The sequence below is a fragment of the Lepidochelys kempii genome, chromosome 2, assembly GCF_965140285.1.
Source record: "Lepidochelys kempii isolate rLepKem1 chromosome 2, rLepKem1.hap1, whole genome shotgun sequence".
NCBI lineage: Eukaryota > Metazoa > Chordata > Testudines > Cheloniidae > Lepidochelys > Lepidochelys kempii.
Genome location: NC_136381.1, coordinates 263,021,359 through 263,047,406, shown reverse-complemented (window position 1 = coordinate 263,047,406; position 26,048 = coordinate 263,021,359). Strand labels below are relative to the sequence as shown.

Below are 26,048 nucleotides of genomic sequence, written 5' to 3'. Positions count from 1 at the left end.
GGTGGCTTCCATCACCACAGTGCCTCTGGTATGACCTGGAGGGGCCAACTCTAGCAATGAGGTGGTGGTGGACACACTGACCCATTCCATCCTCTGCTGAGTTTGTCAACTATTTATGGTGGAGGGGGGTTAGGTGGACTCTTGTCCAAAGCAGACTGGACAGACCACCAAACAGCTGTCAGAGGGTAATGGTTTTCAGTCACTACCAGCCTGGCCAGGATTTGGTAAAGGTGAAGGGCTCTGCAATGTGTTACCAGTCTCCTAAGACAAGCCTGTCTCCCGGGGTTTTTCCTCTTTGAAATAAGCGGTTCAGCTTGTTCACGATGAAAGTTCTGTGGCAACATCCACAGTGCCTGGGTCAGTTGCTCTTCTTTTACATCTCCGGCCTGGTAATTCAAGCTTTTATGGCTGAGTTGGATTCTCTTCCCCCATCCCTCCCAAGCTGCATCATACTTAGGTTTCTTATCGGTGGGTCACTTAGAACAGGAAGGGTTATTCCACTGGCATCAATGAAAAAAAATGAGCAGATTTTACTTCCTTGAGACCTTGCAGTGCAGATGTTTTTGCTCACCTTTATTAAACGCATGTGGTAAACGAACATCCCATTGTGTATGTACAAGGTGTTATAGTGGGATAACAGATGACATTTATATAGACCGCAAGTACACTGGGGGAAAATAACATGGTATTGAGTATAAAAGGGTCCCCTGACAACTTACAAACCAAATACCCATGTAAACATATTTCTTTATAATGTCCCGCAAACTTGCTACTAGTCCCTTTTCTGTTTAGAGAAAAGTCCATCCCTTGGGACTAAATGGCTCAGGGGCCGAGTAATGGGAAAAAGGGAACCTTATGCTCTCAGGATGAAGCCTGCCTAGCTTAGTAGCCACTGGCATCCGTCTGACTGCTGCTCATTGGGACTATATAAAGTGACAGGTTTCAAAGTAACAGCCGTGTTAGTCTGTATTCGCAAAAAGAAAAGGAGTACTTGTGGCACCTTAGAGACTAACCAATTTATTTGAGCATAAGCTTTTGTGAGCTACAGCTCACTTCATTGGATGCATACTGTATTTTCCACAGTATACATCCGATGAAGTGAGCTGTAGCTCACAAAAGCTTATGCTCAAATAAATTGGTTAGTCTCTAAGGTGCCACAAGTACTCCTTTTCTTTATATAAAGTGAGTTTGATTTCGGTTCAGTTCCTTGAGTGCACTTGCCAACATCACAATGAACTCGCCCCATACTTGGCACTAGCTGTCCCTCTTGTTAGCAGGCTCAGTAGAGAGGCCATAACTGACTGGATCCTGGTGACTGAGCTCACTTTGGCCTAGGGATATTCCCTCCAGGTCAGGGTTGAGGCACAGTAGGAGGAAATCTTGTCTTGTTGCTGCTCGTCTAGTGTTTGCTCTCTGGATAGAGGATGTTGCTCTCTAGGACTGTCAGTCCAGCGCTTTTCACCACCAGCACTAAACTAGTTACTTCAGCCATACATTGTGGGTATGTATGCTTATCCGATTTCATATTTCATCTCAGTTCCACTGCTACTGTTTCTTCTGCTACCCCTCTTCCTCCCCTAGGTGGTGCCATTTGTTTGCTGATGATTGCTTAGTTGGCTGCAGTCGCTTGTAAGTGAAGGCAATGAACAGAAACCTTTCTCTCTGCATGAGGCATCTGCGGGAATCTAAAGCTGGCATTTCTTATGATTGTGTGTTTCTAACCAAGAGATGCGTTTGTTTTTTTCCCCCTCTGCAGCCATGACAGGACCAAGACCAGTAGTTCTCAGTGGCCCATCGGGTGCAGGAAAGAGCACTTTGTTAAAAATGCTGCTTAAAGACTACGGCAATGTCTTCGGCTTCAGTGTCTCTCGTGAGTATTTGTGCCGGGTGGGGCAGGGAAAGCGAAACCGAAGCTGCTTAACAGCTAAGGGCCTGACTGCGTAGCTGCTACAGGACTTCAGTGGCAGTTTGCACATAGTTAGCCCCCAAATCATAAAAATTGCATGTTAGATCCATTAACCCAAGCCACAACAGCGATCTTAACTTATGTGCTAGTAAGTATGTTTACATAACTTGGGCCACGTTTTACTACTGGTGTAAATGGACATGACTCCAGTAACTTCATTAGAATTGCACCTTTTAAGGGATTGGTATCTTCATGCTGCCCCTAACACAGCATGCAATGGATGTTGTTCAGAGTCATCCCTTCCTGGGGTTTGTCTTTAGTCTTAAAGTCACAAAGCCCTAAAGCAGAACTGTACTTACAAACATACGACTTGTGTCCTGTAAACACCTGTCATAAATATAAAGGGAAGGGTAAACCCCTTTGAAATCCCTCCTGGCCAGGGGAAAGCTCCTCTCACCTGTAAAGGGTTAAGAAGCTAAAGGTAACCTCGCTGGCACCTGACCAAAAACACCAATGAGGAGACAAGATACTTTCAAAAGCTGGGAGGAGGGAGAGAAACAAAGGGTCTGTGTCTGTCTGTATGCTGGGTCTTTGCCGGGGATAGACCAGGAATGGAGTCTTAGAACTTTAAGTAATCTAGCTAGGTATGTGTTAGATTATGATTTCTTTAAATGGCTGAGAAAAGAATTGTGCTGAATAGAATAACTATTTCTGTCTGTGTATCTTTTTTGTAACTTAAGGTTTTGCCTAGAGGGGTTCTCTGTTTTTGAATCTAATTACCCTGCAAGATATCTACCATCCTGATTTTACAGGGGGGATTTCTTTATTTCTATTTACTTCTATTTTTATTAAAAGTCTTCTTGTAAGAAAACTGAATGCTTTTTCATTGTTCTCAGATCCAAGGATTTGGGTCTGTGGTCACCTATGCAAATTGGTGAGGCTTTTTATCCAACATTTCCCAGGAAAGGGGGAGTGCAAGTGTTGGGAAGATTGTTCATTGTTCTTAAGATCCAAGGGTCTGGGTCTGTAGTCACCTAGGCAAATTGGTGAGGCTTTTTACCAAACCTTGTCCAGGAAGTGGGGTGCAAGGTTTTGGGAAGTATTTTGGGGGGGAAAGACGCGTCCAAACAGCTCTTCCCCAGTAACCAGTATTAGTTTGGTGGTGGTAGCGGCCAGTCCAAGGACAACGGGTGGAATATTTTGTACCTTGGGGAAGTTTTGACCTAAGCTGGTAAAGATAAGCTTAGGAGGTTTTTCATGCAGGTCCCCACATCTGTACCCTAGAGTTCAGAGTGGGGGAGGAACCTTGACAACACCCCAAGAGAATTGATTAGGATTCCTCTGTGCAAGACCCCATCTGCTTTAACCTTCCTGTGGGTGGATTTAATGAGACTTACGTGGTCTGGCTGCTAGGGTGAGTCAGAATAGTTAGTTCTGCTCTTCTATTCAGATTCTTATATCCTGACACCGAGTTACCGACCCGCTTGTGCCAGTGATCGTTTTGGCTCATTGATTTATTTTCCTGCTTAGAATTGTAAGCTACACAACAGTCTTTGTTTTCTCTACATGAGAAGTGTGTGGTGGATGTCTTTAGTATGTAAATAGCCCTATTATATGGCTAATTTACTGTCCCTCCCATCTACCTCCAAAATGTGGAGAACTGTGAATGTTGACTTTATCATATATACTTTTCTAGTGCCCAGATACTAAGGTGACTGGCACTCACCTAAGATAAGGAGTTAGATAATAAATGAATACCCCACGGCTGGATCATTGCTACTAGACTCTGAGTAGATGACCTGTGATATAATCTGTGCTTTGTCTTTATTGATGTAACAAGAAGATGATGTTTATTTGCTTGTTTCCAGTAGCATTCTCCAAGTGGTAGGTTTTATACAGACATACGGGAAGGCAGTCTTTGCCCCAAAGTGATTACAGTCTCTAAAAGATATGTATTACTTGAAGTTGTGATATTCAATTTCAAATGAAAAATGTTTAAATGGAACAGGATAAATGTAACTCTCCCATTTACAGGCATTAAAATGTATTTGATTGATAAAGCCTCTATCACTGGATACGCTATCCAGGAAGTTGTGCAAGATTTAAAAGTTAACCCAAATCTCTGACCCTTTGGTCCAAAGAAAATGAATCCAAAAAAGAAAAGGGAGGAGTTGATTGGAAAGAGGGGAAAGCCAAATGCCTAACTATGTGCTGGTAGTTACAAGAAGGCCTTGTGCTGAGCCTTGAAAATGCCACGGAGGAGTTCCAGAGGACATCCTCAGAGGCAGAGGAGTTCCACAGACAAGGTCCTTATGAACACCCTGTCTTGGCCCAGTTTATATGGAACCTCAGGATCAAGACTAAGGATAATACAGATGATCTTCCTTGCCTGAAAAGACATGTTTTAGGTCTAGATTGAGGGCCTTCTATATTAGCAACCAGACATAGCCAATTTCCAGTCTAGAATGCACATTCGTATAGCCCAGTTCTCTTGGATCATTAACTGCTTTCTTTAAACCAATTTTTAAAAATCGTCTTTGGAAAATGTGGTTCTATTTTTTTGTGCTCTGTAATTTTTAAAAAAACGACTGTTGAATGTTAATGATAATGCAAATTCTCAGACTGTAACCTGGGTGAATTGCATTCTGAATTTCCAGAGGATGGCTAGGCTTGAATTTCCAGTCTTCTTTTGCACAACCTGTTCACCGCAAAACATGCGGTTAGTACCCACTGCCTTAACTGACCACTTAGAAGTATCTTCAAGACTTTGAGAACAATGGCATTCATGTTGAAGTCCAGCTCTGCTGGGTAGCTTATTTTTGCTGGGACTTTGGGTGGTGTCTTTAGATCTACTTATCAAATGGATTTTTACTGTAGTAGGAATTTTCTGTACCAGTAGCTTGGAGGCTGTTGGCAAAATCCTGGCCCCAGACTTCCACAAATTCCTCTCTGAATGTTGTGACTTTCAGAAAAGGTTTAAAAGTGCTTGAGACTAAAAGACTTTAAAATGTCTCCTTTTGATACCTGTATAATGCTTCTTTGTTTGTCTCTAGCAACCCAACAAAATCTCACATCACAAAATTCAGCACAGAAATAAACTTTATTGTCTGGCCCCTAGGCTGCCTCCGAGTTTATAATCCGTGGACAGAAGCTTATAGATGAGACTACACCCTTCTTTTGATCAAGTCCATTCCAATCAGTGTGAAATAAGTCATTCATACTGTGTTCCATGCTGACTGCCACAGGGTGTATCACAGTTTCCAGAGCACATGATAGCATAGGTGCTGGAACTAGGGGTCCTGCTGCACCCCCTGGCTTGAAGTAGTTTCCATTATATACAGAGTTTACAGTTTGGTTCAATGACTCTCAGTACCCCCAGTATACAAATTGTTCCAGCGTCCCTGCATGGTAGTGCTTCAAAATAACAATTTATAGTGGTCTCCATATGGATTCTAACTTGGTCTCCTATCTCATTCAGAATTTGACCTTATTCATTAAATCTATCTATATGAGCACCTCACAGTCTTTTGAAAAGAATTTATCCAGTACTGTGGGGTAGAGAAGTAGAATTATCCCTGTTTTACAGAGGGGGAACTAGGGCACAGGAAGACTTAAGCCTGGTTTAAACCTAAAACGTAAGTCAACCTAGCTATGTCGCTCAGGGCTGTGAAAAATTTCACAAGCTGTGCAATTTAGTTAGGTCAACCGAAGGTGTCTTCCGTCGACCTAGCTACTGCTTCTCAAGGGGGTGGATTTACTACAGTGATGGAAAAACCCCTTCCATTGCTGTCGTAAGTGTTGTAGTTACAGCAGTGCTTGTAGTATGTACATAACTGTAGAGGCGTTTGGCCAGGGCTCGTCCCTCTCTGGAGTGGCGGGGAGCCACACTGCCTCGCTACTTCCTTCCAGCTGCTGACAGGGAATTAGCCTGGCTGCAGGAGTCTCTCACCGTGGCAGCAATAGAGGCAAATACAGACAGTCATTTGCGCCCAGCCTGTGGTTGGAGGCAATTACGAGTCAAGGGCTCAGGCCCTTAGACAGGAGCTGAGCAACAGTTTATGCAATTAGCAGGCCCAGGCCTGGGTTAGGGCGGGCAGCAGAGAGACAACGGCTCAGGCCCTCAGGGGGCTGAGCAAACGCAGGTAAACAACCAGCCCAGGCTCTTGGCTCAGAAGGGCCTGGGAGAGTTGGGTGGCAGGGGGGACGCAGGCCCACCCACTCCACGGTGTCCCAGCCCGGGGCTCTAACAGCGGCAGAAGACCAGCTGTTGAGTCAGTGGGGATCCTGGCCACAACACACTGACATAGGCTCTGGGTGTGCTGCCCCCGGGCTACTTCCAAACTCCCACTCTGGAGGTACCTGGGTCCAGACGGTGTCCTCCAGGGGGTCCAGCACCATGGGCTCCTCTGGATAACTGGCGAAGGGCAGGCCAGGCTGCTCCTCCAGGGGGTCAAGCACCATGGGGTCTTCTGGGTAACTGGCGAGGGGCAGGCTGGGCAGCTCCTCCAGGCTCTGGTTGGCATCGGGAGTCGGCAGGTCAGGCCAGTCCTCGGGTCCGCTGTAAGTCGTCGGGGTCTCCCAACCGGGAGGTAGGCCAGAGGTGTCTGGCCTCTCTACCAGCTGCCTCCCAAATGAGCTCTGGGGTCGGGCTTTTATACTTCCTGTCCTGCGCCTTGACCTCTGGGGAACTTCCTGTCCTCCGCCGACTCTGGTGTCAAGAGGGGCTCGTCCCTCTCCGGGGCTGCGGGGAACCATACGGCCTCACTACAATACCCTAAGGGCTTGTCTACATAGGAGATTAATGCACAGTTAACTAGGATGTGAATTTAAAGCACAGTAGCTACTCCACACTGACTCTTTCAAGCAGTTTATCTTAATGCACTGCTGAAGTTTATTAAGCTAATGAGCACAAGGCATTCTTAGTGCACAGTAAGAATGTTTACATGGGAAGACAGAGCAGAGTAGCTAATGCAGGCTTTTTCCCTGCACAGACAAGCCCTAAGTGATTGTGCTGGAACAAGGAATTGTATCTGAGTCTCACAAGTCCCAAGCTAGCACCCTAACCACTGGACCATCCTTCCCCTCTACAAGTAATGATTGAATCATCTAATAATACCTGCTTAAAGCAACTAGAAACAAATGATGCAAATTGGGTCCAGAAACTTTGATCAGATTAAACAGAGAATCAAATTACCAAGTGATCGAATTGAAGCCTGTGTATGCTGCTGAGTAAGTGGCTATGTATTGCTTTTACATTATTTTATTCTTGGGTGAACTACAAAATTACAAAGATTGTGTTTGCTTACAGATACCACAAGGCAGCCAAGAGTCGGAGAAGTGAATGGCAAAGGTCAGTGTATTGCACTTGTGTGTATTGTCAGATTAGGCAGGGCTACTGCTCTGAGAATTCTGGACGGCGTTTCCTGCTATATAAAAGCTTGCAGAACCTGAGAGGAGTAGCCAGTTTTGCTGGTAGACAATGAAGAGCAAACAAGGCTTGTAACCAATAGATAAGTACATGTTTGAGCAAGTTTTGTTGTTTATGGGCACGTTGTGTGAAAGTTCAGTTGTGGGGAAGTCAGACCTTATTTACTTAGCATTTATGGAGTGTATTTACTTAGTACGTGTCCAGTAACTGTTTTACACTTACATAGGACCTTTCATTCTGAATGATCCCAAAGGGTCTTATAAACTGAAGATACAAACTATACACAGGGATCACTTCACCTTCAAATGAAATGCAGCTGCCACTGTTATAGGAGGTAGCAGCTGTGTAATAGCACACAGCAACCTTACACAACAGTTTAGGACAGGATGTGCCGAAGTGCTGAGTACTCAGCAGCTCTGATTAACTTCAGTGGGAGTTACTTTTGAAAATTAGGCCACTTAATTTAGGTACTTACCAGTGGATTTAAGAGTGAAACTCTAGACACCCAGTTTTGAAAATCTAGATCTTAAAGTATCAGAGGGGTAGCTGTGTTAGTCTGGATCTGTGAAAGCGGCAAAGAGTCCTGTGGCACCGTCTAGACTAACAGACGTATTGGAACATAAGCTTTTGTGCATGCATCTAAAGAAGTGGGTATTCACCCACAAAAGCTTATGCTCTAATACGTCTGTTAGTCTAGAGGTGCCATAGATCTTAAAGGCCGCTACTAATAGTAAGGCTCTGGATTTCATCCCTGATCCAAGAGACCTTGCCTCCAGTAGCACAGAATAGAACCCGGAGCCCCTCCCAAAAAGCATTCTAGGGCCATTGTTTTACTACTGACTTGGGGGGAACCGTGTAATTTAATTCAAGTGCCAGAGCAACTGAGGCTTAAATGCAGCAACATTAGAGTCAACCCAGCACCAAAAAGCATCTGAAATGTCTTACTGGTGCCTTTATGCCTGGATAGCTCAAAAAGGTCCACATGAGATTTGTACCTACTTTCCCAAAGGAAAGCTTACCTTTCAACTGAGAATAAGAAATTTCAGCCGGGGCGGGGGACTGGGGGACACAATAAGCCTCTAAAAATAGGCACTTAGCCTGAAATGACTTCTCATCTACTACTGTAGTGTGTTGTAAGCAGGGCACCGTAATGAGAGGGGACACTGGAGATCTGGAGAATAGAAGAGGCAACGTAAACAGCAGCGACAGTATATCTGGCCAGTTATTAAAGATGTATTGGAAATAACTACATACTGTGAGCCGGGTTCGGGGATCCATTGTGTTTCTGATTGTGGTAACCAAGAGCCAAATTTTTAAATTTGAGTGCCTGAAAACTAGGCACCTAAATAGGCACTTAGTTGCCTAACATAGGTATTTAGGTGCTTCAGTACATTTTAAGTCCCCAAATGTGCACACTTGGCCCTGAGCCTTTATCTTGTTCTAAGTCAGATGAAAGCTGCACATTGATATAGATTTGTTTTTCAATATTGCTGGATCTAGAGTACCACTTTGTGACCAGAGAACAAATGCAGAAAGAAATTGATGCTGGCGAATTCATTGAGCATGCGGAGTTCTCTGGAAACATGTATGGAACAAGGTATGTAACTGTTACACTGTATCCAATAGCTCATGTGGGCTGCAGATTGACGTTTACTGGCTACTTGTGTTCTGCCCTGAGATGATGGGGAAATATTTTAACATGCCATGACACTATTCTCTCCCTAGTCTAAGCTTTTCACTCTGGCAGCATGTCTGCTATTAATTTTATTCTGTCACTAGTAATTGGTGACATTCACCCTTGTGCAAAAGGTGAGTATCGGGCGTGTGCAACACTCACATTTTGCTTAAGCCCCAAGATATGAGTGCAAGATGGTTCATAGTGCTCATGCTGGCCCTTCACAGAGGTGAAATTTCACTCATACAGAATGTTTACAGTGCTCTCCATCTTCAAAGTGCTCTACAAAGATTAATTAAACAAAGTGGGACTTAGATTCTGCATTCACTCCGTGTTATCCAGTGGCCTGAGTGTGATCAGATCAGTGGCGAAAGGAAGTGACACATGCCTCAGTCTGGTACGGTAACACTTACAAATTAATAAATTCTCTCTGGTGTTGGCACCCTGTGATTAGTATTAAAGTGTAAAGTGGATTTTAAAATAGCATTGCTACTGGCATAAAAGTGATCATCAGTGAAACACTAATTAAGCTGCAATATAAATTTAAAAGTCAGATATCTTACATAATACAAAATCTCTGACAATTATTACAGCACAGATTAGATCCGAATGGCAAAAGTAAAATACGTTCAATTGGTTACTAAGATACCAAATCAATAATAGAATGAATTGATTTTAAAATTGCAAATACCTTTTAAGGGTGAACTGAAATGCTTTAAAAATAAATGCAAAAAAAGTCTAAATTTCCAAATGACTAGTGATTTGGAGGGCTGAACTTGACAGTTTAAGGAGACCTGCCTTCTAGAGATTGGGTATTCAGCATGTTCTGAAAATCAGGCCCCTTTAAGGTGTCTCAATAATTGGGGCAACCAAAATCACACATCCCTTTTAAAAATTAGTCTTAAGATTCTGAGTGATCAGACTGCATTATCAGAATATAAAATTACAGATCAATACATTTTAAAACAAAACAAATGAAAATGATTTTCTCTCACTTTACAGTATCTGCCTACACTTCAGTTGTAGTTTCTGTGTCTCTTGAAAGATTAGACATTATTTCCCTAAAGCAACATAAGGAAGGCAGCTTCCTGCTTTACTCTAGCTTTTCTGATGTCATTGGCTTGCACAGGAGGAACACGTAATCTTGACCTTCGATCTCAGCCGTTAGAAACCTTCCAACTCACCTTGAAGGAGAAACCAATTTCAAGCCTCTTGAATCCATGGATTCAATCTGCTAAGGAGAGTTTGCTTTTGAACAGGATTTTCTCTTTAATCCAGGAAGCCCCTCTTCTGGGATATCTCTCAGGGAGCAAGTTGAGCTTACCAGCCCCAAATGGCAATGGCTGCTGTTTGGTCAGGAGATTATAACGCTAACTCCTCTGCCTGGGGAGGCATTGGGCATGGGCCAGACAAAGATGTGGCACTCAGTTGGGTGTGATCGGTGTCAACTTTTAGGACCCTATCTGCTCATACATGAGTTACCAACTAAAGATTAAAAGACAAATGTCATCACAGAGTGAAATGCAGAGTTTACTTTTTGCTCTTTTATGTCAGTTTAACTCTTTTCTGAATAAAATAGGAAGGAGAAGGGGAACAGTGGAGAAAGAACTGGGGAAAAGATAGTGAGTTGAACTGGGATGGCAAGAAGAGCAGGAGAAGCCAGTGAAACAGGAGTTCTGTTTCCTCCCCTCTGTGGAGGAGGTGGTTGTGAAGAGATCTGACTGTGCCACCGTGTTCTGCCATCCCGTTTCGATCTCCAGCACGAGCGCAGTTGCACATTCAGTGCGTTTCTGGAAGAATTCAGTGGCCAGGTGTTAGTTAGGGACTAGCTGTGGCTTTTCCCTCTGAGTCCGAGCCCCAGCCCAATGATAGGGGTGCTGTGCTGAAACAAAATGGAGGGCCTTTCTGTTTGTGGTTCTTAATGATCTCAAGGCATTTTTTTCTATGGTTAGAGGTGGGTCTCTGGCTGAATTCCCACTCTGGTAACACATCTTGCCTACTTTTGTGTCCCCTGCAGTTTCAGTTAGATCAGTGGTTCTCCATCTTTTTGGGCTCAGGACCCATTTGTAAATGTTTATGGCCTGTCACGACCCAGTAAATAGTCTGGGGGTGGAGGTCCAGGGGTGGTTTTGGTCGGATCCTGCCCCTGCGGGGAGGTCAAGGGTGGTTGGGTCCTGTCGGTCACTCACCCCACAGTGGTGGCTCCTGTGCTATGAGGCTGGCAAGGCATGGCTGTCATCTTCGGGTGTTGCAACTTATGGGGTTGCAGCATCGCTCAGGTTTGGCCTCGCCCTTCTTGAATGGACCAAATATGTGGAAATGGAGCTGTGACCTGGCTCATGGGGTTGCGGTGCCACTCACTCAAAGTTAGCCCACCTGGACTCCCGTTGTCATGATGGCAGAGTGGTGCTGGGACGCCAGAGGTTGCAATACCTGGATCAGGGAGGCAAGCCCAACCAGCCCCGTGGGACAGGAGCTGCCATGCGACCCTTTGAAACATTCTGATGATCCAATTTTGGGTCTGGACCGACAGGTTAAGAAACCCTGAGATAAACTAAGTATTCTTCCCTTCCTGTCCTAATCTGTTTACATCACGTTAATATGCCCTACTATACAGCTGTCATGGTGCACCCCAGAGGCAACTGCATCTTAGCACTGGGGAAGTATGTCCTGTATGTGCACTATATCGGTGTGTGTTTAGGCACACTTCAGAATTAAAGGTGCTTTGTAGTAGTAACACATTTCCCCTCAGGTTTTCCCAGCATAGAGACTAAGGTTTGTTTTCTCCATTTCCCCCCAAAATGCTCCAGACATGATCCGTCAGACTATTTAGGGCTGGGTCCTAAGCGGTACTGAGCACCCACAGTTGTCAGTGCAGTTACCGTTGCTCAGGACCCGGCATGTCCTAGAAGTGCTAAGCAATGTTACTGTTCGTTGTGCTGCAGGATCATCTAGGAACCCCAGTCCTGGAGCAGGACCCTGTTGTGTTAGGTGCTGTACAAATACAGAATATAACTCCGGCAAAGCCTGTGTCTGATATCTGAATGACGGCATACCAGGAACTGCTACTGCAGAATGGGGCTGTTCACAGCTGGGTTGAGCACAGGCCTTTTCATCCAACGACTATGAATGTGACTCAGTCCTGGGATCATTAAACTTGACCAAGAGCAATGTAAGGGCCACCTCCTTCTCTAGAATACTTCCATTCCCTCCCGCTAGTTTTCTTGGAGATTTAAAATCATCTAGTGGCAACCTTTGTATAGACATAAACTTATTTCCAAACTATTCCCATCCCTTCAGAAACAGCTCAGGCTTCAGTGCAGACCTAGGGCCAAATTCAAGCCTGGTGGAAGCGAGTGCAACTTTGTTGATTTCGTCCACTGAGCTGCTTATGCAGAATCTGAATTTTCCCCTTCATCTTTTCTCCCTAGATATCGCCACCCTTTATGCACTCTGCTTTGCCCATCTGTATACATTAAGGAGAAGATATTTTAAGTCCGACAGCTGCTTTGCTTTACCAGATATTTGTAGGTTCATTTCTACTGCACACCTTTGGCCATCTTATGAATGCAAGGATTGCCCAGTACTGAAATAGGTGACTATACTTACCTCACCTAGTCTGGTGATTAGTCTATCTCCAACAACTGCTAATGCTGTGCTGTGGATACAAGTTTCTTCCTGCCCCATGTCCTACTGGCTTATGCCCTGAAACATGCTGATGCCATTCTTCATACAATATTGTACATTTCTAGAACACCTTTAATCCCAAAGCAATAAAATCAATACTGAAACGCAGCCTTCTTTGAGCTGCAGCCAGCTGGTGCATTCACCATGGTGGCAGGGAAAGGAAATGTTAACTGAGGAAATCAGGAAAAACCTCAAGTCTTACTAAAAAGTGTGGTAGAAGAAAACAGAGGATTTAAGGCCATATCCAAGAGATCTAAGCCTTTCATGACTGAAAGCTTTTTCCAAGACATTTTGGTGATGGGAAAGATATAAGAACCTGAACCAAAGAGAAATTAACTTACTCCAGGAGGTGTCAGTCTTTTTGAAAAACAAACTCATCCACAAACACTGCTTCTCTGACCAGAAGGGCTAAGATTTTTCAGACTAATGGTTCTGGATGCTTAATTGGAGACCACTTAAAGGAGCCTGTGTTCCAGAAAGTGCTGAGCACCCACTCTCTGAGAATCAGGCCCCTATTAGATGCCTCAAGGTAGGCACCCAAACTCAGTAGTCCCTTTGGAGAACCTTGATCAAGATCTTTGCTGAGTGTGTGCATGCCACTCTAGGGTCCAGTAATGTGAGGTGCTGAGAAATCACTAGGAGTGGAAGAGACAGTACCTTAGGCATCTCATGTGCTTAAATCTGAGGATGAGGGGGGAAAGCAACTCTGCATGGTTAGCGTTAGAGCAATTTTTGTGGATTTGTGACAGAAAGCGGTCTAAGCCATAGCTCTAGTTGCTAACATCTTCCGCAGTTTGGGGAGGAAGAAAGGAGAGCTGCAATCCAGCACAGTCAGTGAGATCGACATGCAAGGCAAGCTCGTAGATCTCCGTGTTTGTATGGTGTGCAGCAATGATGATAAGGTGGGTTTAAAGGCTTTAGGACAGGATTAATGTGGAAATCCCAAGAATAACTTTGAAAGCTGGGACTCGCGTCACCTGCTGCAGCAGGATCGGTCTTGCTCGCGTCACCTGCTGCAGCAGGATGGGTCTTGTTAAATCCGTTCCTAACTCCAGCTTTCTGCTCCAATTTGTTAAAACAATTCTGGGAAGAGAAAGTGTCCTCTTTTTCCATCTGTCCTAGGTATTTGTCTGGCCCCCATCACCGTAGCACCTCACCATCTTTAATGTATCCTCACTGCACCCCTGGCTATTATCCCTATTTTGCAGGTAGGGAACTGAGGCGCAGAGGGGCCAGATGGCTTGCCCAAGGTCACACAAGAAGTCTGTGTTGCAGCAGGGAGTTGAACCCAGGTCTTGCAAGTCCCAGGTTAGCACCCTCACCACTGGGCCATTCTTCCTCTCCATTTACCGAACAGGAGCTTGTTTTGCCTGTGTGTGTCTGTGATCGGTACGTGTGGCTTGAAGTTAGACCTCTGGATGTGAGGTCTGTCGTTCTGAAATCATGGCAGTAATCACTGCAAACCTGTTAAAAGGAAACAGTTAACTCTCTCTCTCTCCTCTTTTCCACCATTCCCCAGCTGGGACAACACCTCACCGTTCCTTCGGCCTGAGATGGGGTTTGTCCTCCAGGCTTAAGCTTAGGTGGAGCTATACAATGCTGCTCCCTCCGTCTCTGTGACATGGGGCAGGTATGACTGGAAAGTGCTGGGGGAAAGGGAACTGAAAGAAGAAGTGGGAGAGAGAACTGGGTGGGAGTTAGTGGGAGAAATGAACAGGGCAAAGGAGAAATATAATACCCAAGTAAAATGAGACACAGGAAGAGGAGGTGGAAAGGGTTGGGGGGAGAGCAAGGGGAAAACAAACAGGAAACAGATGATGATTTAAAAAAAAGTGCTCTTGTATAGCACTCTTCCATCCATAGATCTCAAAGAGCAGTCCCAAGAAGATTGGAATCATTATCCTCATTTTGATGATGGGGAAACTGAGGTGTAGAGGGAAGAAATGTGTTCCTGACAGTCACCCCGCAGGCCCGTGTCAGAGCTCAGTGTAGAACCCAAGACTTCCGAGTCCCACTCCAGTGCTCTAGCCATAGCCAGCACGCTGACAGGTAGGGAACACCGTGGTGGAGAATCCCAGGTGCAGATTGGTTAGAGGTGGGGTCCTCCAATCAAAGCAAGTTTGGAACCACAGTGCTAATGGGTTTCACTGCTCCCGGTGGAATCAGAGCTCATCTAGGGAGACCTTGCTTCCACCATGATATCCTTGGCTTAGGGGGACACCCCAGCTCAGGAAACAGGATTCCCTAGGAATCATGCCCCACACCTGGCTGGAGTGAGCTCACCTCATCAATCCTGCTGTGGGCAGCCGTGGCTTCACTGTCCTAATTGGCTGCTATCCTTCAGGTGTTGTGGCAGAAGAGGGTCTTGGGAGAGGAGGAGGTGATAGGGACTGAGCAGATCCGTTCAGGGAGATGACCCATGTGTAGAAGGGGCACACACATTGGTAGGAGGAGTGGACAGATGGGCTGGCAATCCATGGTAGCAGTAACCCAGGTAAGGAAGAGTATGATCATTCGCATCCAAACCGTACACCCAGGGAGAGGACGTGAGCAGTACATAGACAATGGGGGGACAAAACCAAACAGCCACACCCATCCCCTAGAGGTTGTTTAGTCTTATCTTGTCTCTGAAGTGCTATCCTGACAGTTTGGCCATGTAACTGAGAATCAAAATATGGACGGAACGTTAGCCAGGTCACCCGTCTACTGAAAGGTCAGTTGGATTTTTTTCATTCAGGTTCTGTTTAAGTCATGAAGTTCATACGCAGTAAGTGTGTTACTGGTTAGAACTGGGAGAATTATTCTTACTATAACAATTTAGGAGAATATATGCTGCATTCTAGCACACATCTTGTTCGGATTGGTCACTTTTGCATAAAAAGGGCATGCTGTACGGGCAGATACTGACAAAAGGAATGCTTGGTCTCTCACTCACTCACTCACTCACACATATATATATATATATATATATATATATATATATATATATATATATATATATATATTAGCAGAGTATATGACCGTCCACACTCAGCTTGTAATCAGATAGCGGACTGCACTAGTGGACTTCTTGAGGTCCCTTCCAGCCCTACATTTCTCTGATTCTATGAGCACCTGTAGGGAGGGCCTGGGATCAGGGTTGGGTGGGGCGAAGGTTCACAAGAGGAGCTACAGCGTAACCTCTGCGGGAGAGTATGGAGGCCTTCTCTAAAGAGCTGCTCTTTCTCTTATCCTCTGTTGCCACCATGTGGCCATTCAATTTAACTAATTTAAACCCTCCGTAACCACCTCAAAACATTTTCTCAGGTTTTCTCCTCTTATTCGTTATCATTTGTAGTACATGAGTGCCTAGGAGCCCCAGCCACGGACCAGAACCCCATTGCGCTAGGTGCTGTACAAACACAGATGGTCCCTGCCCCAAACAGCTAACACCCATTTATTATAGGATTCAGATTAGTTTTTCTTTATGCATTCAGATAATTGGAGTCACTGCTCTTTAGATGTTAGTTTGTTCTAAGAGGATCATAGAGAGAGTTTGGAGGGAAGGTCAAAGCATATCAGATGCAGCCCACAGTGTGGAAAGCATATGATTATCTTTGCCAGTCCAAAGGAAAAATATTTTAATACTCACCTTCTTAACTTGGTATCTTCCAAGACTGGCAAATCCCATGAAGGGTACTGCACTCTTCAAGAGAATTTATTAGTATGGAAACTTGTGACCTCTTATAGAGAAGTAACCTTGTTCAGTGGCTTTTCCTCCTTAGTCCAAGCATCTGTGATTCATAAGATTCCAGGGTCAGAAGAAGACCGCTGTGATCATCTAGTCTGATCTCCTGTATAACACAGGCCAGAGAATTCGTCTTCTCCCTCCCCCCCACAAAGAATTCCTAGAGCAAATTTTTTAGAAAAAGCATTGTCATTGTTTAAAAATGGTCAGTGGTGAACAATCCATAAAAACCCTTGGTAAATGGTCCCACCAGTTAATTATTTTCACTGGTAAAAATGTATGTCTTATTTACGTTCTGAATTTGTTTAGTTTCAACTTCCAGCCATTGGATCATGTTCTACCTTACTTTTGATGTTGTCACCCATCTAGTCCTTCGGGATTTATATGGGCTTTGGTGTTTGAGCCTCTCCAAAGGAATGATGTCATTGCTAGCCTGTGACTAAGATGCTCTGTGTTCACCTCAGTGGAATGCAATGCCATCTCGTTAGCCATTTCCACACACTTAATTTCTCTTGAAGTAGCAATATGCACTTGTAGGAAGCTCTAGGCACCTATATGATTTTGTAAGAATATGTCAAATTCTGTGGTCTCAGCCCACAAAATCTAATTCTCCAGTGCCCACCATAAAACTCCTCCCTCTTTGCCAGCCCCTTGTGAGCAATTTCTTCCCTCAGCCCCGCTTTTAGGGCGAGCCTGGGAGAGAATAGTGATGCCTTCCAGCTTGCCCTGTAGGCCAACATATGTGGGCCCTCTTGGAAAAGGGGGTGGAGGAAATCTAGAGTTGTGGACCAGTCACTGAGACAGTCCTGCTATCCGCCCCCTCCTGTTGAATCCAAGGAGCTTTGATCAAGTACCTTGGCAAATTAGAGCTGCTACAGTTTCCCATGAGGAGATCGAGGCAACGATTAACGAAATGTATACAAATAATAATGCCTGGTTATATAGCACTTCTATCTGTAGATCTCAAAATGCTTTCCAAAGGCGGTCAGTATCATCATCCCAATTTTACAGCTGGGGAAGCTGAGGCAGAGAGGGAAAGTGACATGCCCAAGGTCTCCTAGCAGGGTAAGCTAGGAATTGAACGCAGGCCTCCTGAGTCCCCCGTATAGTGCCCTATCCACTAGGCTACACTGCCTCCGTTTCTGAACTTTCCACTTCTAGTTCACTCACCTCCCTCTTTTGACCATATGGCACCTCTAGGGACGGGGGCTGGGAAATATCAATGCAAAAGAGAACGTAAGTGGTGCAGCATAGCTTGTGAACGGTTCTTAATGCACGAGGAGTAGATAGCTAAGATTCCCTGGCTCTCCCTGCACGGCATCCCCACCCCAGTGTGTCCAGTAACCAACTTCTTCTCTCCCTTCCCCCAAGTAAAGCTGCGGTGCAGGCCGTGCAGGCACGGAACCAGATCTGCATCCTGGATATCGACTTGCAGGGCGTCAAGAACATTAAGAAAACTGACCTGAAACCAATCTACATCTCTGTCCAGACTCCGTCCATAGAAGTCTTGGTGAGTGAGCCTCCTTTCCCATGTCCTCACTGTGCTCTTACTGGGGGAAAGTTACCTTGGGGTCTTTCCAGCAATAGCAGAAGATGATCCAATTAATGGATGAATTCAGTGAGGCGATGAGAATTTCCTGCCTCTTCTCCATTGATCAATTTACTATATAACCCACAAAACAGGTAATGGCTTTTGATCAAACCTCTGCCTATCCTCTCTCCTCCCTGCTCCTTGTGTCTCATACTCCTCCTCTTGGCTTTGTGCATGCTCATCCTTCTCTTTAAAAGGCTCCATCTCCCATGCTCCTTCCCTTGCGTCTCTCGGATCCTCTTCATCGTCTGATCTTCCCATCTGCCATGTCTCTCAGCACCTGTTGTGCTTGAAGCTGTGTTCATGTTAGTTTGCAAGATCCCTAGGGCATGGCCTTCGTCGGTCCATGTTTAGGAAAGCTTTGTGTTTATGATGCTCTCTGGGGTTATGAGGACTTCAGTATCCATCTATTACAGTAAATCCTAGTGAGGCTGGTATCATGGGGTAACACCATGGAACTCTTATCTGTGGTCTCACGTGTCCCCATATATTAATGAATGTATCCCCATAGCTTCTCTGTGAGGTTGAGAAGTGTTGTCACCCCAATTTTGTAGATGGGGAACTGAGACGGGGATAAAAGTGACTCGCCCAAGGTCACACGGGGAGTCTATGAGAGAGTCAGAGATTGAACCCAGATCTCCTGAGTCCCAGTCCAGTGACTCTGACAAATCATCCTTCCCAGACTTTTTTTTCTGTTTTGTTACCCTAAGTCCATTATGTGAGTGGTGTTCCTCCTTAAGAAGAAGAAAGGCCAGGCAATGAGCTGCTGTCGCAAAATCAGCTCCAAAGTGTCGCCTAACAGCTGCCATTTATACCTCCATGGCTGTTCCTTTGGCAGTAGTATTGCAAGAAGCAGCATAGTCCAGTGGCCTGAGCACAGGGCTGGAAGCCGGGAGCTCCTGAGGTCAAATCCCAGTTTGGACAGATTTGCATCGTGGCCTGGGGCAAGTCACTTAATGGTTTGCTAAAGTGGGGATATACTTCCTTACATCCCATGGTATATGTGAGGCTTTATTGGTCAAGGCCAGTACCCACAGCCGGCCTCTTGATCTATTCCTTCTGGCCAATGGACAGCACGGTGTCACCTGGCTCCAGAAACAGCCATGTGCCAGGAGAGAGGGTGTTTGAAATGACTTCCTGTTCTCTGCCTGTGGCACATGACGGTCTAGTCTTCTGTGGGCTGTGACCCTTTGGTCTCATTCCAGTTGTTGGGTTTAGTGTATGGGTGCTGGGTGGCGTTGGTGGCCTGTGATCTACAGGAGGTCAGGCTAGACAGTTGGGTGGTCCTTTCTGGCCATAAATATGAGGTCTGTGACTTGGAGCCTTGTGAGGGTGGTTGTGATGGCAGTAATGGGACTTGGGGGCCGAAGCCGACTGTTCTCCTCCAAACGGTGCTTGGAATGTGCATTTACACTTGTCGTCTTTGGGCTGTAGGAAAAGAGACTGCGTGACAGACAGACAGAGTCCGAAGAGAGTCTCCAGAAGCGGCTGAACGCAGCTCGTGTAGACATGGAACTTAGTAAGTACAGGAAGCTCGCACAGACACAACCTCAGCGGGGACTGGGGGTAGGGGGCGGGGGAAGGCACGTCAGAGTTTTTGGCGCCTTGTCATACACAGATGTCTGGCTCCCTGTCTCAGGGGTTTATGGAAGATCTGGCCAGATGAACTGACCATGACTATTTGGGAGCTGGGAGCTAATTGTAGGGGGAAGAGGGGATTCACTGTCCTGGACTGACGAGGAGCGGGGCCATGTCACCACTTAAACTAGCATGGAAATCACAGCTGTAAAGACCTCACAGGCTCCGGGTGTGTTTGTGAGAGAGAACACCTCAGCCTTCCATTGTCTGCGTATAACCTTAGGCACTAGAAGCAAAAATCCTCCTCTCCGTTCCCTTCCCCCTCCCTCTGAAAGAACAGGAGCCCTGATTCCCTTCCCTCACCCCTTGGCACAGCACCATGGGAAAGATCCCCTCCCCCTTACAAACGGGTAGGACCACCGAGCCCCTTCCCACCTCCCCTCACTCCTCCAGACCAGTTCTTTCCATCCCTGGCTTCCACTCCTGTTACATCCTCCCTGCCCCAAGTCCCAGGCATGAGGGGGATGGGGCAGTTCAGTCTCAAAGATGCTACCAGGTACTAGGGCCACTGATGCACTGTTCAGCATTAGACTGTTCTTAGTGCTTCAGGGTTTGTGTAGAGTGAGTTGGGCTTGATGGGGTCTTTTTTGTTGTTTTTTTTTTAATGGTACCAACCACACCATGAAAATACTTTGACAGCTGTTAATGCGCTCCAGGATGGCTGGGAGCACTAAGTTAAGTTTCAAGATTTTAATTTATTATGAAGTAAAGTGAATTTCACTTTTTAACAGCTTCCCTTATTTCTATCTTAGGTCCTTTTGTGGCCCCCCCATCAGGGTAGTATCCGAGTGCCTCATAATCTTTAATGTATTTATTCTCACAACACCCCTGTGAGGTAGGGAAGAGAAGCTATCCCCATGTGACAGATGGGAGAACAGAGACATGGTGAGGTGAATGACTTGCCCAAGTTGACAGTCTGGTTTTTTTGTTTGTTTTTTGTTCTGTTTGTACAGCACCTCGCACGATGCGGGTCCCAGTCCATAACTAGGGCTCCTAGGTTCTGCGGAAAAGGACCTAGGGGTGACAGTGGACGAGAAGCTGGATATGAGTCAGCAGTGTGCCCTTGTTGCCAAGAAGGCCAGTGGCATTTTGGGATGTATAAGTAGGGGCATAGCCAGCAGATCGAGGGACGTGATCATCCCCCTCTATTCGACATTGGTGAGGCCTCATCTGGAGTACTGTGTCCAGTTTTGGGCCCCACACTACAAGAAGGATGTGGATAAATTGGAGAGAGTCCAGCGAAGGGCAACCAAAAATGATTAGGGGTCTGGAACACATGACTTATGAGGAGAGGCTGAGGGAACTGGGATTGTTTAGTCTGCAGAAGAGAAGAATGAGGGGGGATTTGATAGCTGCTTTCAACTACCTGAGAGGTGGTTCCAAAGAGGATGGTTCTAGACTCTTCTCAGTGGTAGAAGAGGACAGGACAAGGAGTAATGGTCTCAAGTTGCAGTGGGGGAGGTTTAGGTTGGATATTGGGAAAAACTTTTTCACTAGGAGGGTGGTGAAACACTGGAATGGGTTACCTATGGAGGTGGTGGAATCTCCTTCCTTAGAAGTTTTTAAGGTCAGGCTTGACAAAGCCCTGGCTGGGATGATTTAATTGGGGATTGGTCCTGCTTTGAGCAGGGGGTTGGACTAGATGACCTCCTGCGGTCCCTTCCAACCCTGATATTCTATGATTCTATAGGTAAATAAATTCACACAGGTAGTCTGTGGCGGAACTAGGACTTGAACCCAGGTCTCCCAAGTCATAGGCTAGTGTTCTACCCACTGGACCTCTTTCCCTTTAGTTGCATAGAGTTGTTTAAAAGGAAAATCCTAGAGTTGCCTCAACAAACTTTATTTCTGCCTTTAAATTGCTGATCCTTTCCTTGTTCTAGCCCATCTTCCACATCCACTCTTACCTGGGAGAATCCTGTGTAGTTTTTCAATAATTCTGGGGGCCATATAGCAGTCAGTAACAGAGTAATGGCCATTCTCCTGCTCTTCCAAAGTCTTGTGTTTTCATCCTCTCTATTTCCTACCTCTGGTGATTGTTTCACAATCTATTGGATTGAGCCCCTTCAGACTTCATTTATGTTGGTCTTAGTTTTGTAATGAGTTCAGCAGCAAAGCAATGTTCGTAGTCTCATCCGTAACATCTTATGTCTCATCGTCAACTTAATTTTCAGAATCCTTCTAGGTCATATAAGTGAGTCTCTCTCCATGCCATGTGTTTCCTTTTCTTTTTGGTTTCAACTAAGCTCCTGTTTGTTTAGAATCCTCCAAGAAATTTTGCTTTCTCTGTAGGGAGTGTATGCAGAATGTGCTCTCTCTCAAAAGTATATGCTCTAGCTCAACCAGAAGATATGAGCTTGATGCAGAAATTACTGAGGGAGGTTCTATGGGCTATTATTCAGGAAGACCGACTGGATGATCATAATCGGCTCTTCTGGCCTTAAAATCTATGAATCTGTGCTACATTCAGCTCTTAGCCTGATGCAGTCTTAAGACTATACTTGATCTAAGTAGAACGCAGCATGCTCTCCTATAAAACTACTTCACAAGGATAGCTTGACAGAGGAGATGATTAGCAGTGGCTGAAATAAAATGAAAATGTTAAGAGTCCACAAGAATTAGAGTCCCAAAAAAGGAGGCAAAGGAGCCAGCGTTCCTTTCCTGTGTTCTAACTCCTGTTTTGATTCACTAGGTAATGAACCTGGCCTTTTTGACTTGATCATCATCAATAATGATCTACAAAAAGCCTATTCTGAACTGAAGGAGATTCTTGCAGAGGTAAGTCATTTAGGGCTCTTCTGCCTTGGGTACCGTGCAAGCTATTGTAAATGGAGAGTCAACTGTTAGAGAGCATCAGAAGGAAATGCTTGACAAACATTCCGTTTCTGAGAGAAGGCAAAGTTGTAGCTAGGCATATAGCCCTGACTCAGTAAGATGTCTAAGCACATACCTAACTTTTTAAGTATGAGTAGTCCCATTGGCTTCCATGGGATGCTACTCCCATGCTTGACATTAGGCATTTGCTGAAGTACCTTGCTGACTCAGGGCCTTAAAGAGGGAACTCTGGTATGCAGAGGTTTTTCTCCTGGTCCGGGACCATTATTTGCAAAAGTTTACCCAGGGCAGGGGCCTTGTCTTCTGTTGTGTTGGACTGGGCCAAGCACAGTGACACTAGTCAGAACATAATCAGTAAATGCAGTGACCTTCATGCACCCAAAGCCAGGACCCAGTTGTTGGCTTCGTGAGCCCTAAAGGTCACTGCTGAAGCAGTTACTTCTGAAGATTGGACATGGGTGATGTAACGAAGAGCAGAACTTTAAGCTTTGCAGTTAGGCTGGGAGAATTGTATCTTGGAAAGCAGGGCCTCTGAAAAGGACATAGGGGCCCTGGTGGATAACCAGTTCAACACAAGCTCACAGTGTGATGCAGTGGCTAAGGGGGCTAATGGGATCCTTGAATGTATAAGCAGAAGAGTTTCAAGTAGCAGCAGGGCAGTGGGGTTACCGCAATGTCTGGTGTTAAGTGAGACTCTTGTGGAGTTCTGTGGTCCCCGTTTCAAAGAGGATGTTGAAGAATTCGAAAGGGTCCAAAATAGAGCTACAAGAATGATGCCAGGTCAGAAAAATCTGCTTTATAGTGAGAGATTTAAGACTGTTATCTATGTATTTTAACAAAGAGGATGTGAAGAGGTGATATGATCACGGTTTAGAAGTACATGGGAGAAGATGTTGGATAGCTGAAGATGTTTTAACCTAGCAGACAAAGGTGGAACGAGATCTGATGGCTGGAAGCTGAAGCTAGACAAATTCAGATAGGGAGCAAAGCACGCGTTTTTAACCCTGATGGTGAGAGAACCATTGGAACAATTTACCAAGAGATGTGTTGGATCATGTGAAGTCTCTTTAAATCCAGACTGGATGTATTGCTAAAAGGAATAGTCCATTTCAACCATAAAATATGGGCTTGATGCAAAGGTCACTTGATGAAATTCTGTGGCCTATTTCTATGCCAGAGGTCAGACTAGATGATCATAATGATCCTTTGTGGCCTTACAATCTATGAAGCTATGAATTATTTACAGAGAGCAATACACGATAAATCATTTTCTTCATCTGCTTGCAGGAAATTCAGAAGGTCCAAGAATCCAAGAAATCCTGAGTTCAGTCTGCTTGGCTGCCATTCCTCACGTGCTTCACAGCATTCTGGTCCAAGAGAGACATTCCCTTTAGCCTGATTCCCTTCCGAGTTACTATGACATTTATATTAAAAAACAAACGCAAAACCAACCTTATATTTATATTAGCCAGGGCTTCTGCTACTTGTGTGCGCGCGCTAAGGCGTCCAGTGCTCTTCTAGGTTTGTGTGGAGGTTCCAGGCAAACAGTCTGAAAGTCCCTGTACTGTATTTCCTGAACAGAATTATTCTAAATTCATTTGTATTGCCTGATCATAGATACAGCCCCATGCTCATACAATCCGTGCGTGTAGTGTGTGAAACTAAGCAGTAGTCTCCTCCATAGCATTTTTTGGTGGATACTCCCTTCCCACCCGTGGGCTGCCTGCACCAGATGCCGCCTGCAGAAGGGAATTGCTTAGTATGACCTGACCTGGCTTTCAAATGGGTTAAAGTGTGCAGTGGCATCAGCTGGCATCAAGTGACCAGCTGAGAGAAGAGATGCAACTGAAAAGGAAAGAGAGGGGCTGAAGACCAACTCAGAAAAAGGGTGGAGCAGAAGAGAGGATGGTGCTAACGCTAGTGTCCCGCCCTCCCCTGTCCCCCGTAAATGTTCCACTAAGCAATGAGAGCTCCTACTCTTTCCCTTTTGTCCTCCCATTAGGCCAGTGGCTCCAGCCACCACTCCTTTAGGTGTTTAACATTGTCAGCGAGTCTTTCTGCTTGATCTTGATGCTGCTGCTGGCTAGGGCTCCTTTCAGCAGAGCTTGGGTAGCTCCAAACCTCAGTCCTCGTGCCCAGGACCTAGTCAGGTGAACTGCTGGGGTTGCTTGAAAAAACTGGAGACCTGCTTAATCTACCAAGAAATAAAATCATGTCCTGACTTCTCCTGGCTAAAAGGAGTTCCTAGGGGAGCAATCATTCAGCACCTGCCTGCCCTGCAAGACTGTGGGGTGTGGTCATATATGTTGTTCTGTATGAATGCAGCGGTGGAAAGGTTTGGGTGTTCCCAAGTTCAACTCTCTGGGGAATTTCTTTCCAGGCTGTGCAGCGCTTTTATTCCTGGAAGAACTGACAATGCAAGGGGACATTTTACATAACAGTTTCTGAGATCTCTGTGCCTGCTGCCATCCTAAAAGTTGAAGGCTTTGAAACTTCAGGGTTTCCCTTCAAATTGAACATCCTAGAACCAGTTTAATTCTGAAACATCCAAACCATTTTACACCTTTTCTCCCTGATGGTTTTCCAAAAGGAAGAGTCGTGGTTGCACCTACCATTTCCCAGATTATCACCCTTCCCCGCCACCGCCTACACCCATACGGTGAATGGTAGAACAGTAACATTCATTTAATGTCCATTTCCTCACAAAAATTGCCTACAGATAATATCTGATAATTATCTACAGATAATCTGACAAATACCTTCAAAGCCGAAGCTTGGCGCAGCATGGTTTCTGGGAGGTTGTTCATTAATTCCAAAGTTTTTGCTTTCAGGCTCTTCTCAACATGGATTGGGGTGGAATTTTAAATGGCACTTGGCACCAAAAGAATTAGCAATATCATCTGTGCTGGGCCCTAACAACTCCAAGTGTTAAGAGGCTTAAATGCGTATGTCATGGAAAAATGAGGACGGAAATTCTGCTTTCCCGTCGTTGCTCTGAATCTGCAGTCAGAAATGCTCTACATGTTAACTGAGTGACCTCTGTATTCCAGAACTGTATATGTCTTAGGAGGGAAATTTCTCACTTATGAAATAATGAAGCATGGAGGGTTAGGGATAGCGGGGTGGTGGTAAGAACATGTGAGCCCTGACTACCCTAATGCTACTACTAGTGGTGAATTAAAGGTTTTGTTTTGTTTTTTTTACTTTAATTTTTTTGCTTGGGCAGATGCAGCCTGACTCATTGGCTGTGTGTATTATTCTGTCCTTGGGGTTCCTTCTTCCTTGAAAGTGCCCTGGGAGATGTGAGCATAAGAAGATTCTGGAAGCCAATGCTAAAAGGTCCTATGGGAGATATTACAGCCATGATATAAGGACCAACAACTGCGCCAGTGATATTTCCCATGAGGCCATCCTGTGTTTCAGGCCATGCTGTCTGTGCTGGGATACTACAAACTTTTCCTCTATTGCAATCAGATTGCCTGATGGGAGTTTACTCTGTGCCTGACCTATATCAACACAGCAGGAAGCCCCCATGACCTTAAGCAGTTCAGATAACCCTAA

At 45.3% G+C, this 26,048-nt stretch overlaps 1 protein-coding gene across 9 annotated transcripts in view; it reads left to right on the top strand.

Moving 5' to 3' along the window:
- GUK1 (guanylate kinase 1) overlaps positions 1 to 25,696 on the top strand; it is a 50,882-nt gene extending 25,186 nt beyond the window's left edge. For 2 of the 9 annotated variants that reach the window (XM_073334827.2, XM_073334826.2), the window contains 7 exons: positions 1,757 to 1,870; positions 7,215 to 7,256; positions 8,835 to 8,931; positions 17,795 to 17,933; positions 19,449 to 19,533; positions 22,345 to 22,430; positions 23,775 to 25,696. In XM_073334827.2, coding sequence (XP_073190928.1) covers positions 1,759 to 1,870; positions 7,215 to 7,256; positions 8,835 to 8,931; positions 17,795 to 17,933; positions 19,449 to 19,533; positions 22,345 to 22,430; positions 23,775 to 23,810 — 597 coding nt within the window. In that variant the 5' untranslated portion in view covers positions 1,757 to 1,758 and the 3' untranslated portion in view covers positions 23,811 to 25,696. Of the gene's footprint in view, positions 1 to 1,611; positions 1,630 to 1,756; positions 1,871 to 7,214; positions 7,257 to 8,834; positions 8,932 to 17,794; positions 17,934 to 19,448; positions 19,537 to 20,262; positions 20,811 to 22,344; positions 22,433 to 23,774 lie in introns of those variants that run through there. The other 7 variants (XM_078851871.1, XR_012157661.2, XR_012157662.2 and 4 more) reach the window with 7 other exon arrangements.
- Positions 25,697 to 26,048: the final 352 nt, after the last annotated feature.